The sequence below is a fragment of the Nannizzia gypsea genome, genomic scaffold (genome assembly GCF_000150975.2).
Source record: "Nannizzia gypsea CBS 118893 supercont1.8 genomic scaffold, whole genome shotgun sequence".
Taxonomy (NCBI): Eukaryota; Fungi; Ascomycota; class Eurotiomycetes; order Onygenales; family Arthrodermataceae; genus Nannizzia; species Nannizzia gypsea.
The window spans coordinates 975,877-992,586 of NW_003345194.1; the positions used below are offsets into that span (position 1 = coordinate 975,877).

Genomic DNA, 16,710 nt, shown 5'->3' on the forward strand with positions numbered 1-16,710 from the left:
GAGCAACATGGGTATTCTGGGTGGGAACCGCCAGGAATATAACAAAATGCACCATCTCTGCCGCCTCGGTAGGCCCTAGGCATGTTCGCTTGCAGTGTTGGATGGTTTGCGCAGAGCACACCAGGCGGCATTCTCCAAGTCTCGAGCCTTAACTCCCCGATCAACCCGTCTTGGGGAGGATGGTCAGGCCCTTCAGGGGCTCCGATGTCTTGGGGTGGCGCTTTTTCCCCGTATTCCCGTATCCCTGGGGCTCCCCGTTAGCTACCAACTCGCTTTCATTGATGCTTTTGAAACGCGGCCCGCGGGTTGGATCGGTGCTTATCCCGGGAAGCGCAATTCCAGAGCAGGCGCAGAACCCCTCAATACGAAGACAGCTAACTAACTACCAGTCATGCTGGCGTTCGAGAAGTGGCGTCAAAAGGAATATTCGTTCATGCATCTGAAGAAGTGGCTTGAGATGTAACCAGTTCCACCTCTGCCGCCCCAGGGATGATACTTGGTGTCAGCGGCTCTCTTCTCGTCGATTTAAGGTGAATGCCTCCGAAGATACTCCGTAATAAGTCATGGAACGAATCTGGCTTGATGTATAATAAAGAGAGGCGTTTACTAGCGGGTTCAAGGATATGGCTGATGAACCAGTTAACTGGCCTCTATTCGATCAAATCTTCCTCGACCAAGACCGACTATTGAAAGTGAAATCCCACGCGCATCGACGTCTGCCAAACGCTAAACGCGCCACGGAAATGAACTCGACAGGGTCCTGCATATATGATGGCTAATATATTAGCTATCACAATGCTAATCTCTGCATTGATGGACAGACTAAGGCCTCCCCGTCTACGCAGATCCTAGGAAAGTGTAGTTAAACTCACTCGGCCACAGCGATCCTCTCTCCACCTGGATAGATAGTTATATGCACTCCGCCGCGACTCAGGGTGAACGATTAAAGCAGCTTGTTTCCCGCCTGCGCCTGGTCACAGTAAGAAGAGAAAGGCGGACTTCCCGATAGCCCTCGAAGTACATCGAACGACGTCTTGACAGCTTTTGTTAATAGCAATACACCTGTGTTTTCTTCCTTTAAGTGGCCTCAAGTTATCGACATGGCCTCAGTAGACAGCCCCAAACTGGACTTCACGGTAGTTGACAACGCATCTTCCAGTGCTAGCCATGATCCAAAGCCTCCCTCCGTCTAATGCAAGTGCTGTTCTTTAATAGACATTCCACAACACGATCGATGGCAAGCTGACTGCGACATCTACCACACGCCGCGGCGTTAACCCAGCTACCAAAGAGCTAATAAATGCTGAGGTTCCGGTTTCGACGCTGGCAGATGTCGACAATGCCGTTGCTGCCGCTCAGGTTGCGTTCAAAAAGTGGTCTAAGACTACGTTCGAAGAGCGTAGGAGGGCTCTTCATGCGTTTGCAGATGGCCTGGATCACTACAAGGAGGAGTTTGCCGACCTCCTTGTTCTCGAGCAGGGAAAGCCGCTATTCCAAGCTAATATGGAGGTTGATTTGGCTGTCAAATATCTTAAGACTCTCTCCCAGCTGGAGCTGCCTGAAGAGGTTCTAGAGGTTACAGAGGAACATAGGATTGTCGGCCGTTATACCCCCCTAGGCGTGGTTGGCGGGATTATCCCGTGGAACTCGCCGGTTATCCTAGCCTGCGGGAAGATTGCTTCTGCTATTTACACGGGTAACGCAGTCATAATCAAGCCATCGCCCTTCACCCCTTATTGCGACCTGAAGTTGGGCGAGCTTGGGATACAGTACTTCCCGCCTGGGGTACTCCAAGTCCTTAGTGGTGGAGATGACCTCGGGCCCATGATGACAGTCCACCCGGGGATCGATAAGATCAGCTTCACAGGGTCAATCGAGACTGGGAAGAAGGTTATGGAAAGCTGCGCAAAGACGCTTAAACGCGTAACACTGGAACTAGGCGGGAATGATGCAGCAATTGTGTGTGAAGACGTTGATATTGATACCATCATTTCAAAGGTAAGTATACCAAGAAAGCAACATTACCCTTTCTTGTATATACTAACCAGCCATATATAGGTTACTATTGCCTCCTTTCTATGTTCTAGCCAGATCTGCATGATGATCAAACGGTTATATATCCATGAAAAGATCTATGACCAATTCCGTGACGCCCTCGTCAATCATGTCAAGGCACTAAAGTCGGGCGAGGGCCACACACCTGATGTATTTTTTGGCCCGATCCAAAATAGCATGCAGTATGAGAAGGTCAAAGCCCTCATGCAAGATATTAATAAAGAGGGGGTTAAGTCCGCCCTTGGTGGAGAGGTTAAAGACTCAGAGGGCTACTTCATTACACCAACCATCATTGATAACCCCCCTGAAACGTCACGTATTGTAACCGAGGAACCCTTTGGCCCTGTTCTTCCACTCCTTAAATGGGTGGATGAAGATGATGTCATTGCTCGTGCAAATAATACGAAGACGGGTCTCGGGGCATCCGTGTGGAGCAAGGATTCGGCCCGTGCCGAGAAGATAGCCCGGCAGCTGGAAGCTGGGAATGTTTGGGTGAACACGCATTTCGATATCTCCCCTAAAGTTCCTGTTGGAGGACATAAATGGAGTGGCATTGGGTCTGAATTTGGTGTTAGCGGGTTGAAGGCTTACTGTAACCTGCAATCCCTCTGGCTATGCAACATGTAACTAATAGACAGCTTGCAGCTACATATATACAATTTGACCGGCGATCCCTTTCTTCAACTCTTCCCTTAACTATCCATCTCCACTTCCTCGATATAAACAATACTACTGTTGACACTCAAAACTTCGACGCCGGTGAGAAACGCAGGAATTGTTGAAATGATGAGGCACCGCAGCTTTGAAGTTGAGACGCACATCATGCCATCATTAATTGATGGGAGTGATTGTGAAACGTTGGCTCGGCAAGCGCTTGTATGGCCGTAGTTTTAGGTATGTCCGAGGGTCTGTTGAATTTTTCTCGACCGTCCACGCCAGAGTTTGCCGCCGCTCGTTTATTGACTGGAGGTCGATGACGTAGGAATAGTCTCCAACTTTTTCAATCTCATAGAGTCTTGCCTCACCGAGATCCGAAACCCCTCCATCGCTGTCTGTGAAAAACCGGATATATCCGTAATGCTTCTCAAAGACAGCCCAGTTCTTGATGTCGCTGGCGACAGGGTATATGTTCCATGCATGAGAAGTATACTTTAAGGTGCCATTCTCCATGTATACGTATCCGTCATCATCAGAGGTAACATTGAGTCCTAATGGTTCGTTGCGTATATAATACGACTCGTACTGGGCATAAGTATTGGCAACAAAAGCCAAGATGACGATTGTAAATAGCGTAAACTGCATTGTCAAAACCGTGGGATTGGGGCGCGGAAGTATTAGCTAGTTGGTAGATATAAATAAGAGGAGGAGGCTGTAGAATTTGGAGAGTGAAGCTAGAAAGGAATATCTCTCTACGGACTAGATATAGGAATTGTTTTGATATAGAGGGATCTCCCTTGATTCCGGGGCTAACCTCAAGCCTAAAAATGCCTTATGTATGCGGCATTGCGTGCTCAACATCCGTCAGCATTGTTATTATCAGAGTAATCTTATACTGTAGGGATAACTAACTATAACTATACTATAACTTGGTTCAATAACTAGAGCTTACATCTCTCTGGGCGTAAGCTTACTCTTACCGCGGCATGTATGAAATTACTATCTACTAAAGCGGTAATTACATGCTTTCTGTCCATATCTTTTGCTTAGGGTTCTGGGTATGATATTGACCAGCTCCAGTATTAGCTCACATTTTGCAAGCGTACGTAACCCTGATGTGCCTATAGAAGTTTTTGACAGCAGAGAGAAGAAGCCAAAAGAAGAAGCCGAGGAAGATCCGGCTTTGAGCGCATTTTCCTCTGCATAAATAGTCAATTGGATACCATCACCATCTGTTTACTTGCTAAATTTTCAAAACTAACACCTTCTCTGGCTCCGTGTTCGGTTTGTCCTTACAATTGAATCTTCTTCCAGCTATGCACTCCATCTATTTACCGGCAGCCTGCTTGCTAGCCTTCCTGGCCCAGACATGCTTCTGCATCATGGGCAACTTTACTATTTTCGAAAACTTCAATAACCACGTTTTGTCTATCAGCCCAATCGACGGACTCCTTGAAATTAAACCAAATGCAACCGATCGGTGGTTCATTGAATCATTTGGTTGGAGTCGAGAATACGTCGTCATACGACACCGCGACAGCAATAGATTCATCTCCTTCCCTCGAGTAGCAGAGAATGCAACAGCAGAGCTTAGCAAAAATGCTGCGACGGTCCTTGTAATATCAGACCCTCACCCATACGATGCTCTCCGCTACCGGATCTCGGCCAACCAATTATACTTCACTGTGGAAGCGAATAGCAACACTGATCCACGGCGAGTTCTGAGACTGCGGTCAAGGGTGATGGATTATACATCGCTTTTTGCCTTGCTCCCGGAACCATTAAGCTTGTTAAGGTCTTAGTTCTGGATTGAAAGACAATAGAAGCTGGGGCTCGCTAATGCGGTGGAACGGTGGAAACGGTTGGAACGGTTGTCGGCTCCAGCTGCATGGGCTTCAGGGATTAACACAAGCCTGTAGTTAGTTATTGGACGGCGTATATAAGCCTCAAAGTCACCAGTTAACGCCACTCATCTATATCAATCAACAGGCCTGTTCACAAAACTACAGTAGTGCTTGTGGATAAGGTCAATCTACTCTAGATATATTTCTACAAATACAGCACCATAAATATACTAAGGGTAGACTAGGATAATATATAGTAAATGAGGAATATTTTTGAAGGTTATTTATATCGGGCAAGCCTGGTACGAATAGAAGAGCATTAAATAACATTACAAGTCAACAGTGTAAAACATAAATACCAAGGCTAGTAGATAGAGAGCAACACGGAGTGCCTCTTGCATATCGACCATCATAACATAATCAACGTCTTCGAGAAGAGACCTTGCGGCGTCCGCAGTACTTCAAGGTGAGCTTTCCATCGTCATGAGTCGTAGTTTCGCAGTTTCCAGACTGGCAGTCTGCGGAACATTTCAGACCAGTTTTTCCACCGGAGGATGACAAGTTCGAATGCTCTCCTCGATGCTAGGAAGCCATGATTCGGTCTCATAGCGGCAAGCCTTCCCGTCCACACAGTCGGCATCGCTCCCGCATGCCAGGTTTTTCGTATAACAGCTGCCCCTGACACAAACGTTACTAGCACAGTCACTGTCTTTGGCACATGAGCCACTCTGCTTCTTCTAGAGATTACAGATGTTGTTCTCGTCGCAATAGTCCGCGGCAAAGCAGACACCTCCGTTCGAGCAGTCGCCACCTCTCGGTATTTTGGCGTGGCACACCTTGTCCTTGCAGTATTCCCCGGGGCCGCATTGCCCCAAAACACTGTCGTCTCTCCCGCACCAAGATTGTCAAAAAAAGCCCTGTTTTACAAAGCCTCCGCAGTCGCCTCCTGCTGCCATGGCCATATTGGCGCTTAACAGAACGGCAGCAGACGGGAGGAGAACGGCAGAGAACTTCATACTGGCGTTGTCTTGCTGGCTTGCGGGTTGACATTGGAGAGAGGGTATGGAAAGATGATTGGGGTTTTGATACTGACAGAAAGGAGGTAGATGGCCGCTGATGGAGAAGCCTGGAGAGGATGGACAACTGGGGGTCTGGAAGTGATAGGAGCGGGAAACATGTGACAGACTGGCTGCGGAACATCCCTAGATTAAATACTCCCGATGGATAACAGGGTTCCAGGACGGAACAACTAACTAGTTGCTTAGATGACATGACGATCTAAGGTCCACCCAAACGCTAAGACGGACGGGCGGCCCATGCTCTTTGAATTACTATTATATACCTAGGTGGGAGATATATTTTTGGTACTTTTGTTGTTGCATCTTGGTGTGGAGCCGGCTAATGATTTCTGGCAAGGCACTGTAGTTGTATCCATGGCGCGGCGTTCATTGTAGGGACCCCTGGCTCTACAGGGGTGTTGTAAGTACGTACAGATGTCCGTACAGGGATCTCAGCCTCCTTTAACCTGGTTTATTCCCCGCGCAGGAGAATGAAGCTTGCCGCCGCACCAGCCATTTTATCAATGCACCTGACATGCGGTCAGCACTCCGCTGCGCCGCTGGTGGCCCTACTGAACGACTGACAGGCATAGTTAATTGGTTAAAGGACCATACTATACGTGGAGGGCGCTGGCCTTAGTCTTCCCTTCATAACCGACTAGTTGATGGCTCGAAACAAAAACAAACATAGAAGATACACGGATTAGCCTTCGTCCTTATTCTCCCTATTCCCCCAACCCTCCCGAGCGACGATCTAGGCTGATCTCTCTCTCCTTGCTTGAACTGCTGCCGAGCCGAGCAGTCCAGCTCCTACACCCCCCGCAACGTTGAACACGCCCGCAGCACCACCGCCCATTGCTGCGCTTTGGCACCACGCAAAAACGCTCCCAGCTGCCACATTTCCTATTGACGCATGCCATAATGCTGCAAGCGAGCCGGCGGCTGGCCCTATTGCTGTAAAACCAAAAGCCCCTAATATCGTCGGACCGAGAACTGGAGCAAGCGCAAGAAGAGCACCAGGCACGGCATAGTAGAACTTGAAGTTGTCTCGAATGGCTCTAGCAAGTCTTCTGGTGGCCGTGGCGACATAGCTTATAGCTTGGCCCATCTAAATACATATAAGAGTAAGCATAGATGTTCACCGTTATTTAGACTAGAGTATATACCACTTACTGTGTTTGTTAGAATGATGAGCCGTTGAGCCTTGAAGCGAAAGTGGAGGGTGTACGGAGTTCTGGTTATCAATATAGCTGCCTTCCAGACCTGGGATTCATACAACTTATAATCTATTCTCCAGCTGGTTAGCCCTCTCGATGAGTCGATACTGTAATATATAACTAGTGTTCCTGGGGCGAAGCGCCGAGTCTGAATCTTGAATCCATAGCCACTGGCATTGATGATAACTTGTGCCAGCAAACCAACAGTCATGCAGACCATACAACAACATGTGTTGCCTATGAGCTTATGACTCCTTGCCACAGTTCTTAACTTCCCGCCAATTGGAAACATATCCAACATATAACTCGATGTGATGGCATCTGCAAGAGACGTTTCAAAGCTAGTCGAGTTTCCGGATATGGGGATTGCATATCCGGTAATCTTGCATGAGGCACAGATAACCCCAGCAGCAGCATGCATGCATACATAGCCTTGTGGCGAATATACCAACTGTTAATGGGGGCGCTTCTGATTCCTTGGGCGGCGGCGCTGCGTCGAGGAGTGTTTTATACGCCGTTAGAGCCCACCACGATAACACCGATCTCATAACTAGTTATTCTGTTCAAAATTTATATAAAAGCGAATTCATTTCATTCATTAGATTGCAACTAGCATTCAAGCACTACCACCCACTCATCAAGGAGCCAGATCATGACGGTCGAAAATACAGACTACCAAAAGCTCGGCGATCCCGCGCTGCTGAGCAAAATCGATGCTCTTCTAGCCTGTGGGGTAGGAGAATATGTTGATCTGCCGCAGATTGTCGTTGTTGGCGATCAGTCAAGCGGCAAGAGTTCGGTCCTGGAGGGACTGACGAAGCTACCTTTTCCGCGCAATAGCGGTCTTTGTACGAGATTTGCAACCCTGATCACCTTCCGCCGTTCAGAAGCGAAGCGTATCTCAGTGTCTATCAGACCCCATGTGAATTCAGACAAGGAGCATGCCGCAAAGGTGCGGGCTTGGAAGAGTGAGTGGGAGACTTTATCGGCGCGTTCGTTTGGCCAAATAATGGAAGAGGTCAGTTACACTCCTAATTAATCCAAGTAGCCACCACTCTAACCTGATCTTATGTAGGTCTATGAAGTGATGGGGCTATCGGGGCCCGAGGGCAAATCGGGCGGGAAGACTTTCTCGAACGATGTTCTTCAGCTGGAAATATCTGGGCCAGAAGAGGATCATTTGAGTGTTATTGACGTCCCTGGGATATTCAAGAATACGACTGAGGGCATTACGACCAAAAGTGATATCGAAATGGTGCGCGAGATGGTGTATAGCTACATGCGAAACCCTAGATCTATTATGCTCATAGTCGTGCCAGCGAACGTCGATATCGCCACCCAGGAAATTGTCGAGATGGCGAGGGAGCTCGACCCAGAAGGTGAGAGAACTCTTGGTGTACTCACCAAGCCGGATCTCGTGGATAGGGGGGCGGAGAGCGACATAGTTGACCTGATCAGTGGGAAACGACCAGGAAACCGAGTACAATGGAGCGTGGTGCGGAATCCGGGGCAGAAGGATTTGTGTGATCAAAACACAGACCGGCAAGCGGAAATGCGTCTCTTCCGCGATGTGTCGCCCTGGAATACCTTGGACCAAGACCGTGTTGGCATCAGTGCTCTACGTAAGCGCCTACAGGAAGTAATCACTTCTCGGACTCGCCATGAGTTTCCTAAGGTACAAAGCTGGAAAACTAGAACTACATTGTTGCATTTCTAACTAATTTGACTAGGTCAAAGCGGAAATTAGCAAGCGCCTTCAAGCCAGCCGCCGAATGCTTCAAGCCCTTGGCGCTGAACGCGATACTCCCGAGAAGCAGCGAGCATTCCTAGTTGATTTAGCGACACAGTACGAAAGAGTGACTTCCCACGCAATGTCTGCTAACTATGGGGCGGATGATCTCTTCGACAAGCATAAAGAACTGAGAATAGCAACTAAGGTCACTCAAAGGAACGAGGTATTTTCTGAAGACATGGAATCTTGGGGCCACGAGCGACCTACTGATATGTCCAACGATGGCAATGATTTGGACGCACCTGAGGATACTATCACGATTCGGGAAACCGCCGACCTAGATGACTTGGAGGATATTTTACAACCCCAGGAATGCGTACTCCCACCTTCTCCAGGTATCACCCACTGGCTACGCACCTTATACAAGGATTACCGTGGATTTGAACTCGGAACATTTGCGTCAACTCTTCTAGCAGCTCTTATGAAAGAACAGTCCAAGAAGTGGGACTTGCTAGCATTAGGCTACATCAGCGACATTATGGTTATGACGCATTCATACGTTCTCTGTCTCCTTGAAGCGATCTGCATCGATGAACGAATTAAGTCCGGTTTAATGTCCGTCCTTATGGATGGCCTCCTCGAGAGGCATAGCAAAGCAAGGGACCAGGTCGTGTTCCTACTCAGCATTGAGAGGGCAGGCCTTCCTGCCACACTAAATGAAGGTTTCAGCCTCGATCTGCAAACACGGTAAGTTAAGTGAAGTTATGTGGGGCTGCTTTTCAGTTACACAACCTTAACTCTCTCTCCACCAGCAAAAGCTAACTTGTATCCCTAAAAGACGCCAGGAACGACTCAACAGCGCGGAAGAGCAAAAGTTAATGCAAAAGGTAATCCTAGTTCCGACAACATACACGAACGGGATGCCGGTCCGATCACCTGAGCCCATGTCTCGAAAAAACAACTCAGACCATGTTATCCACGAGCTGAATGACATTCTCAGTTCATATTATAGCGTTGCCCGCAAGCGATTTGTTGATAATGTGTTGCTACAGGCTGCACATTACATGCTCGTGACTGGCCCAGATACGCCTTTGCGGCTACTCTCACCGTCTTATATCCTCAGTCTTTCTGAAGAGCAGCTTGAAAATATTGCAGGGGAAGACCCGAGCACGGCAAGGAAACGTGGCAGTCTCAGGAAAGAAATAGAAGGGCTCGAAAAGGGCCGAAGGATTCTCCTGTGAAGGATGGATCTGCGCTTGTGTTCGAAGGACCTGTCGGTAGCTGATGAACTAGAGTTCTGCCAATTTTCGCACATACCTCGCGCACTTTTTATATCTTAGTTACTTGTGTATTGGGTTTCTGCACTTTGTGATTTGGGTAACTATCTAGTTTTTTTCTCTTTTATGAAGTACTCTGTGTGATCCTGTAGGAGCCTCTAAAAGAAGGTTGTAAAAATACCAGCTCCTCCTCCTTCTCCTAGTAAACAGAGGGGCTGAAAAACTGATCAGCCACCCCTTTGGGGCTCTAGGCGACGGTTATATTGAATAGGATCTTATAGAGCGGGCTTGCTAAGGTCTATAAGCTGACGGGGCGATATGTTGGCATGGAGAAACACAAAGAGTGTTGTATAGAGAACATCATGCAGTGGGATATGCCCAAGTTCAAGTCCAAATCTAAATTTTAGCAGGCAACAAGCAACCATACCTATTCATGATGAAGGTGATGAGATGTATGGATACCTAAGGATCTGCCATGTTGGGCAACAATATCTCTAGGGCTCTTCTTGCCCAGTAACCAGCGATGTGTCCCTCTCTGCATATAAGTTTCGTCCCACAACTCACAGCCTGCTTTGGTGTTGTAGTTATACAGAATCTGGCAATGCTTGACCTTGATCTCACCTCGAATAGTAACTAGTTACAAGTCATTTTTAGCAGAAGTTTTCAGTATGTCACAGCCGATCAATCAGTCTTCCAAAAGGCCTGCTGTTGATGGCCAGCCACTACCTAAGCGCCCAAAGAGCGTACTGGTAGCAAATACGAGGAGTACTCCCCTCTCGGGCGTCACCCTTTGTATCCGCCCTTACGCAGACAGCCAAAAGGACAACGACGAGATTCCCTTCCCCGAGTGAAGAAGATCCAGGGCCATCTAGCTAATACTATGCTGAGCTACAGGTAGCTCGCGGACTAGGGTGGGACAAAGATGACAAGCAGCTTTCAGGTAGTTCGATAGCTGAGGTGAGTTCAGTCTACCGACTCTAGTTGTTTGTTAAGCGATGCTCACCAACTTCATCACAGTGGCTTCACATATCCGCATTCGCATACGGTGGCCCAGCGGATGTACCACAAAGCACTCAGACAAGCCAAATGAAGATGAATTTTGTGCTTGGAACAGCTGAAACGAACTCAGTAATGCTGCGGTAAGAAGACTCGAACAGATGGAAGCCCTACATGAGTATGGATATAGAAGCTAATAAAGGTTGAATGGTAGATATGAGATGGCCTGGAAGGCCTTCTTTCTGAAGGAGCAGGAACTCAGGGGTTTGATGGAATTATCAGAAAGCGATCGCAAAGTCAAAGGCCAATTGACGTTTGTCAATAATATTGACCAAACCATCTGGAGTCGTCAATTGAGTAACGGGGAGCATGTTGTGAGGCCAATTGAGTTTGATCGGGATAAATGGTTAAATAAATGCTTTAAGAAATGTCCATGGATGTGCTTCGCTTTACATTACACACTGGATATGGACGGCTATTCCAATGTTCTTAACTGGCATAAACCAACCTTTAGCACCATCTTTTACCCTTTCTCACGGCCATTTTACACGAAGGGGGAATCAACAGTGGATATGAGTCTGCTTATGACTGCCTACAATACTAAGACGATTATGTTGCAGGAGGTACCGCCCATGCCATTTGAGCGTTCTTTAATGACGTATACTTTGAAAAGGTCAAATATTGATGCTTGTCTCGTTGCTAGGAGATCTCTTAGACAAGCCGGCCTAGTGGACATACCGGAGCCCGCCTACTATAAACAACATCTGCCTACAAACCTTTTGCCAGTTAACAGCCTGCCAGTTCGCTCCTCCGTAGAAACCGCTGCGAAGCACTTCTTAGCCAACGATGTGGCCCGTCGCGGCAAAAGCCCCATCTTTGTTGGGGGGACGCCTGTTCATAACACTTCGATTGTTGTTGGTCCTGAACGAGACAAGTTTGCCGACCTTCCTGTCACAATTTGCTCAGTGTCTGTCCAGCCGACAGAGGGGACTATTTTATTTCCCTCTGTTACCGAAGTGACAGCCATTAATGCGTCGTCCGAGAAAACAACACTTATAGTGTCTTCTGCTCCTAGATCAGGCGTTCACGTCACTAATCTATCAGGAGCTGATACTGTCCAAGATGTAATAAAAGAGCCTCCTTCAGAGCTTTGCACAGTTGATGTTCACAAATATATTCTCAAGGGCGATATACATGATTTGCTGGGTATCTCCGGATTGAGCGGCCATCTTTACCTATTCCACAGCCGGGATAATGCCATGCCTACAACGGAAAAGGTCAAGATAAAGCTGGACGGTTTTGGGAGCGATCCTTTTGCTGGACTGTTCCCGCAGGTTGGGAAGGATTTGGCCCAGAGTATTCCAATATCCAACGTCGAATTCGTTTACTCAGAGGGAAATACTGAACTGCAACATACCACTGGGTTGCGGTTGGATGCTGATATTAAGCTTAAAGGTGCCCTTAAGCCAGTAGCAGATCTGCTTGGTGTTCTCTTCAGTGTCTCCGGCAACACTCCCCCGGATGCGCTTCATGTTTCTGCCCACCTATCTCATACAAGAGACTGGACTACCTATCCGAGCTTTTCTTCCCTCATTCTGCAAGGCTCCTTTGAAAAGATGTCTTTCATGGTGGGAGACTTACTGAAAATCCAAACTGTTGGAGTCGAGATCGCATTCACCAATGTTGCCGATTTAACAGGCACGGGAAACACTTGGTCCCGGGGTTATGGTCTTTTTGGTGAGCTTGAGATTCATCAGATTCCTGGCACGGCAGCTCCGCTTCGAGTCACTTGCAAGATGACCAAGTTTACCCATAGCTACCAGACGGTTATGCAGTTTACTTCAACTGAATGGGAAGACGTTTTTGGCATAAGTGGCTTAAATGTGAGTTTCGATCTTAGTAGTTGCGTCTCTTTGAAGGCACGGTCACGGGTAGGCTCAGCGTTACTAACATGGGCGGAAAGATCACGGACGTGAATTTCTATACCTTCTTCACTAGTAAATCAATCAAAGACTCCTTGGTTCTTGCTATATCTGCGTCAATGAAGTTTTGTGATGCAGATCTGGTGCTTACTGGTCACTTTTCAAAAGGTCAGCACTCTCCTACGGTATATCCCTCAATTATCACATTGTCATCTAAATCATTTCTGATCATTAGCGGAGACATATCTGGAAGCGAGTGTTGGCAAGCTATCCTGGTCCACGATTTTAGACTTTTACAGCCAGTTGACAGGAACATCGGTTGACAACCAGTCGGAAAGCCATGACATTAGCTTCGAAGACATGTACCTCATCCTGTCCACCAAGAGTGTGGTGATCGCAGGAAAAGTCCATTTCAATGGCCGTACCAGCCTAGAGGGCTATGTGGAGCTTGGGAAGGACGGCATTTCAATTAGGGGTGGCGTGGCCGATTTTCCTATCGAAGACACTGGAATCGAGATTAAACAGGCCAGGATCGATGTATTTGTAGCATCAAGGGAAGGCACATGCGTATCGAGGTTTTCGATTCTTGGTAAGGTTTTCTTTAGTGGGATCACCGTCACAGCTGCCTTCATGATAGGTGGCAAAGAGCCTGAGCTCGGTGAGAATAAGATATCAGAAAGGCAAGCCAAGAAATGGTCCCTGTTTGGCCGATATGAAGGCAACCTGCGCCTGAGAGATATGTGCCCTGGTCCAATAGAAGGGAAAATGGGCGATCTGGAACTCAGAAATATTACCCTCATCGCTGCGTCTGGAGAAATGGCTGAAATTGAAAAGCTGAATACTCTCAAGTATCCATTTAAGAAGGGTGAGCAAATAGGGTATTATCCATGACCTTTGAAGTTCGTAATCTGACAAATTGACGACAGGTATATCGCTTTGTGCCACTATTTCACCAATGGAAGAACTGAACAACTTTGCTCAACGGGATATAGATGGTTTGATCCTCATCGCGACTATAGAGAGAGCTTTAGCAGTGCAGATTCAGCTCCCTCATGCATTTAATGTGGGTTTATATTTCCATCGCATACTCTGTAACAGTATAGAAAAGGTGCTCCCACTAATCACGTCCAATCCACTAGGTCGAAATCACCAAGACCGTCAAACTGACTGATTTCAGCGTTGGCATTGAGATTAGCAAAAACCCTAGCTTGATGGTTACCTCTGTTCTGAACATCCTCATGGAATCAGGAGAGGATCCGCTTCTACTGGAGGGCAGAATCAAAGCTGGTCTGCTGGGTGCATCAGCCTCGGTGTATGAGGCACAGCCCATTCCATCCTCAAAAGACTTGCAGTGCTGACATTTGCGATTAGTGCTACGAAGTCGCCATGGGTGAACCCGTTTAACATCAGCAAGGAGGTGACAGTTGTAGATTTCAAAGTCCTCCTTGGAGTAACCTATGCAACACTGGCAGTGTCTGGTCCATCGTAAGTTAACAGTCTGATCCGGCCATTACTTGACATTAATTAGCTGAAATCGAAAATAGCCAACTGGCTCTTATGGGTGCCCTTCGAGTTGGAGAATTGACTGCAGGTGCAGGCATGTCTATCAGTCATTACCCAGATCAGCAATTGCTCAAGGCAAATATTTCGAGGGTTGATCTTATTCAGATAATCCGCGTTGCTGGGCATGTAGCTAACATTGAGGTTTTGAAAAATATGAGTGGGGGTGAGGATACGTTTGTCTTCACCAAAGCCTATGTGTATGTCTCCACCGGAGCATCCATCGGGGGAACAGAGTATCCCCGAGGAATTTCAGCCGGTGGAAGTATAACAGCCTTTGGCAAAACTGCCAGGTTCGACCTTCGCATTGGTGCAGGTGGCCTATCCTTTCAGGGATATATTGAGAACTTCAGCCTTGGACCTCTGGCTGTATCTTCCGCGAGAGGAGATCCACGAGCAAGCATGGTTATGCGCATGACCAGAGACGAACAGGTGATAAAGGTTGACGGAATGATAACCTGCTTTGGTATTAGATTGGTGGCACTTGTGGACATCCAGATGGGCACCGACACCCCGTCCTTCAGGGCGTATCTGGCTGTGCAGTTCACAGCCGCATTCAAGATCAGAATTGCGGCAACTGTGGCGGACTTCCGGGATATCAAAGATCTGGCACTCAAAGACCTTTACTTCGAGGGTAGGATTGAGGGAGATCTCTTCAATGTGATTTACCAGAATATCAAGGGGATGCTCAAGTCAATCGAGGAATTAGGCACTCAGAGTCTTGAGTCTCTTCAACACTTCATAGGAGAAAAAATCGCTGAAAGAAAGCGTGAGATGAACAAACTTTCCCTGGAAGTGAAAGAGGCAGAGGTAAAGGTCATACGAGAGCGGCAAAGGCGTCAGGCTGCCATGCAACGCGAGGAAGGGAAGCAAGATGAGGCAAGGGAGGAAATAAAACGCCTACAGGATGTCTTGGCTAGCAAGATAGCTGATCGCGACCGTGTTGAGAAGAAGCTGAAAGAGAATGTTGAGAAGGCCAGGCTGGAAAGGGCTGCTCTCATTCAATGCAAGAGACGGGAGTACGACGAAAAGCTGCAGCAAGTTAAACAACAAGAGGCTGACAACCGCAGGAGGCTGGAGGAATTGAAGTATCGACAACGAACAAAATATGGGACGGATTTCCTCAAAAAGGTGGATCTTGCCAAGGGAGCTTGGTACGAGAAACAAGCCGCGGAACGGGCCTCGTGGGGCGCCGTTGTGTGGGTCTATTGGCAAAAGGAACATGCGGATGTGTGAGTTGCAAAACCCTAGGTTGATGACAACTGTCGATTCCCGCTAACTAATGCTAACTCTAATCAACTAGTTTTACTGTGGCATACTGGGTAAGTACAACTACTATGAGTTTTCTTATTCGCGTTGTGCCACGTCTTGAGTGCAAGTAATTAAGTAGTTTACTGACTGTTGTATAAATCGCAGGCCGTAAGACTCGAAGTAGCAAAAGCAGCACACGAAGTTGTCAAGGCAGCAACTGCTGTCTATCACGAGGCTGCAAGCGGTTTAGAGGCCACTGCCAACTCCGATGCATTTCAAACCCTGGTGTCAGGCATAGAAGAAGCGGAGAAGGGGGTAGAGAGAGCAGTAAACGGGGTTGACAAGCTTATCTCGGGAGACGGCTTCGACGGCTTTGTCAGAGCTTTTATAGACACGGAGGAAAGAAAGATTGATGAAGCAATAAAAGCGCTGGATGCAATGCAAAACGAAAGCAGTAAATTGCAAAAAGCAGTCCAAGAGGCTCAGAGAATACTGGACAGGGATAGACCGGAACTCGAAAGGGAGATTGCAGAGGCCGATGAGGCTATAGAGCGCCTCCAGGAAGACGCAGAGCTTGCAAATCTCCAACGGTACTATGACAGTCAGCTCAAAATCCACGTTGAGGTACATAATGTTATTGAGGGAATGGAGGCCAGTCTAGAGACCCTCAAAGAAAACTGGAAAGAGGGTATGCATAAGCTTGAAAATATGGTGGACATATTTCATATCGAGAAAATTGAGGTTGCAGCCCACACTCATGCTCTGGTCAACAGCAAACCGCTGAACTTTTTGTTTGTTGGAAATTTGGGCGACAAGCAGTTTGAGATTCGTGCCGAGTGGTCACCAGGCAATTCGCTCCAAGCATTATATAAGGAAGTGACCAACGGTATTCTCGAGTTTGCCGGAGGTAGAGACTATATCTTCGGGGCGTGATTTAACTAGCAAAATAGATTAATCAAACTTTATATAAATTATTGGGATTCGGTAGGACCGTATGGAGATCTTCAAGCAAATTGTTACAGACGGAGATGAATTTACTAGTTGTAGAAGATGAGGTCGGAGAATTACACACTCTATCGTTATTTTCATACTTAGTGTCGTGTCGGGACGGTTGACATTCATCATTCAACTGCTTGCTGCT

The 16,710-nt window shown here is 47.5% G+C and overlaps 6 protein-coding genes across 6 annotated transcripts; 4 read left to right on the forward strand and 2 right to left on the reverse strand.

The window, feature by feature from the left end:
* Positions 1-1,100: 1,100 nt before the first annotated feature.
* MGYG_08217 (betaine aldehyde dehydrogenase) lies at positions 1,101-2,682 on the forward strand (the record flags this gene model as incomplete). The annotated part of the gene is made up of 3 exons (XM_003169990.1): positions 1,101-1,136; positions 1,216-1,998; positions 2,059-2,682. The coding sequence occupies 3 exons, from the start codon at positions 1,101-1,103 to the stop codon at positions 2,680-2,682; spliced, it is 1,443 nt and encodes a 480-aa protein (XP_003170038.1).
* Positions 2,683-2,886: 204 nt separating this feature from the next.
* Positions 2,887-3,357, reverse strand: MGYG_08218 (hypothetical protein; the record flags this gene model as incomplete). Its single annotated transcript, XM_003169991.1, has 1 exon — positions 2,887-3,357. One exon carries the CDS (start codon positions 3,355-3,357, stop codon positions 2,887-2,889), a length of 471 nt encoding a protein of 156 aa, XP_003170039.1.
* A 671-nt stretch (positions 3,358-4,028) lies between these two features.
* MGYG_08219 (hypothetical protein) lies at positions 4,029-4,514 on the forward strand (the record flags this gene model as incomplete). Its single annotated transcript, XM_003169992.1, has 1 exon — positions 4,029-4,514. One exon carries the CDS (start codon positions 4,029-4,031, stop codon positions 4,512-4,514), a length of 486 nt encoding a protein of 161 aa, XP_003170040.1.
* Positions 4,515-6,368: 1,854 nt separating this feature from the next.
* MGYG_08220 (hypothetical protein) lies at positions 6,369-7,042 on the reverse strand (the record flags this gene model as incomplete). The annotated part of the gene is made up of 2 exons (XM_003169993.1): positions 6,369-6,722; positions 6,788-7,042. The coding sequence occupies 2 exons, from the start codon at positions 7,040-7,042 to the stop codon at positions 6,369-6,371; spliced, it is 609 nt and encodes a 202-aa protein (XP_003170041.1).
* A 441-nt stretch (positions 7,043-7,483) lies between these two features.
* On the forward strand, positions 7,484-9,804 carry MGYG_08221 (interferon-induced GTP-binding protein Mx1; the record flags this gene model as incomplete). The annotated part of the gene is made up of 4 exons (XM_003169994.1): positions 7,484-7,849; positions 7,907-8,506; positions 8,562-9,310; positions 9,402-9,804. 4 exons carry the CDS (start codon positions 7,484-7,486, stop codon positions 9,802-9,804), a joined length of 2,118 nt encoding a protein of 705 aa, XP_003170042.1.
* A 1,499-nt stretch (positions 9,805-11,303) lies between these two features.
* MGYG_08222 (hypothetical protein) lies at positions 11,304-16,502 on the forward strand (the record flags this gene model as incomplete). Its single annotated transcript, XM_003169995.1, has 9 exons — positions 11,304-12,719; positions 12,800-12,926; positions 12,994-13,623; positions 13,685-13,821; positions 13,898-14,070; positions 14,130-14,243; positions 14,303-15,550; positions 15,622-15,640; positions 15,735-16,502. 9 exons carry the CDS (start codon positions 11,304-11,306, stop codon positions 16,500-16,502), a joined length of 4,632 nt encoding a protein of 1,543 aa, XP_003170043.1.
* Between the last annotated feature and the right edge of the window lie 208 nt (positions 16,503-16,710).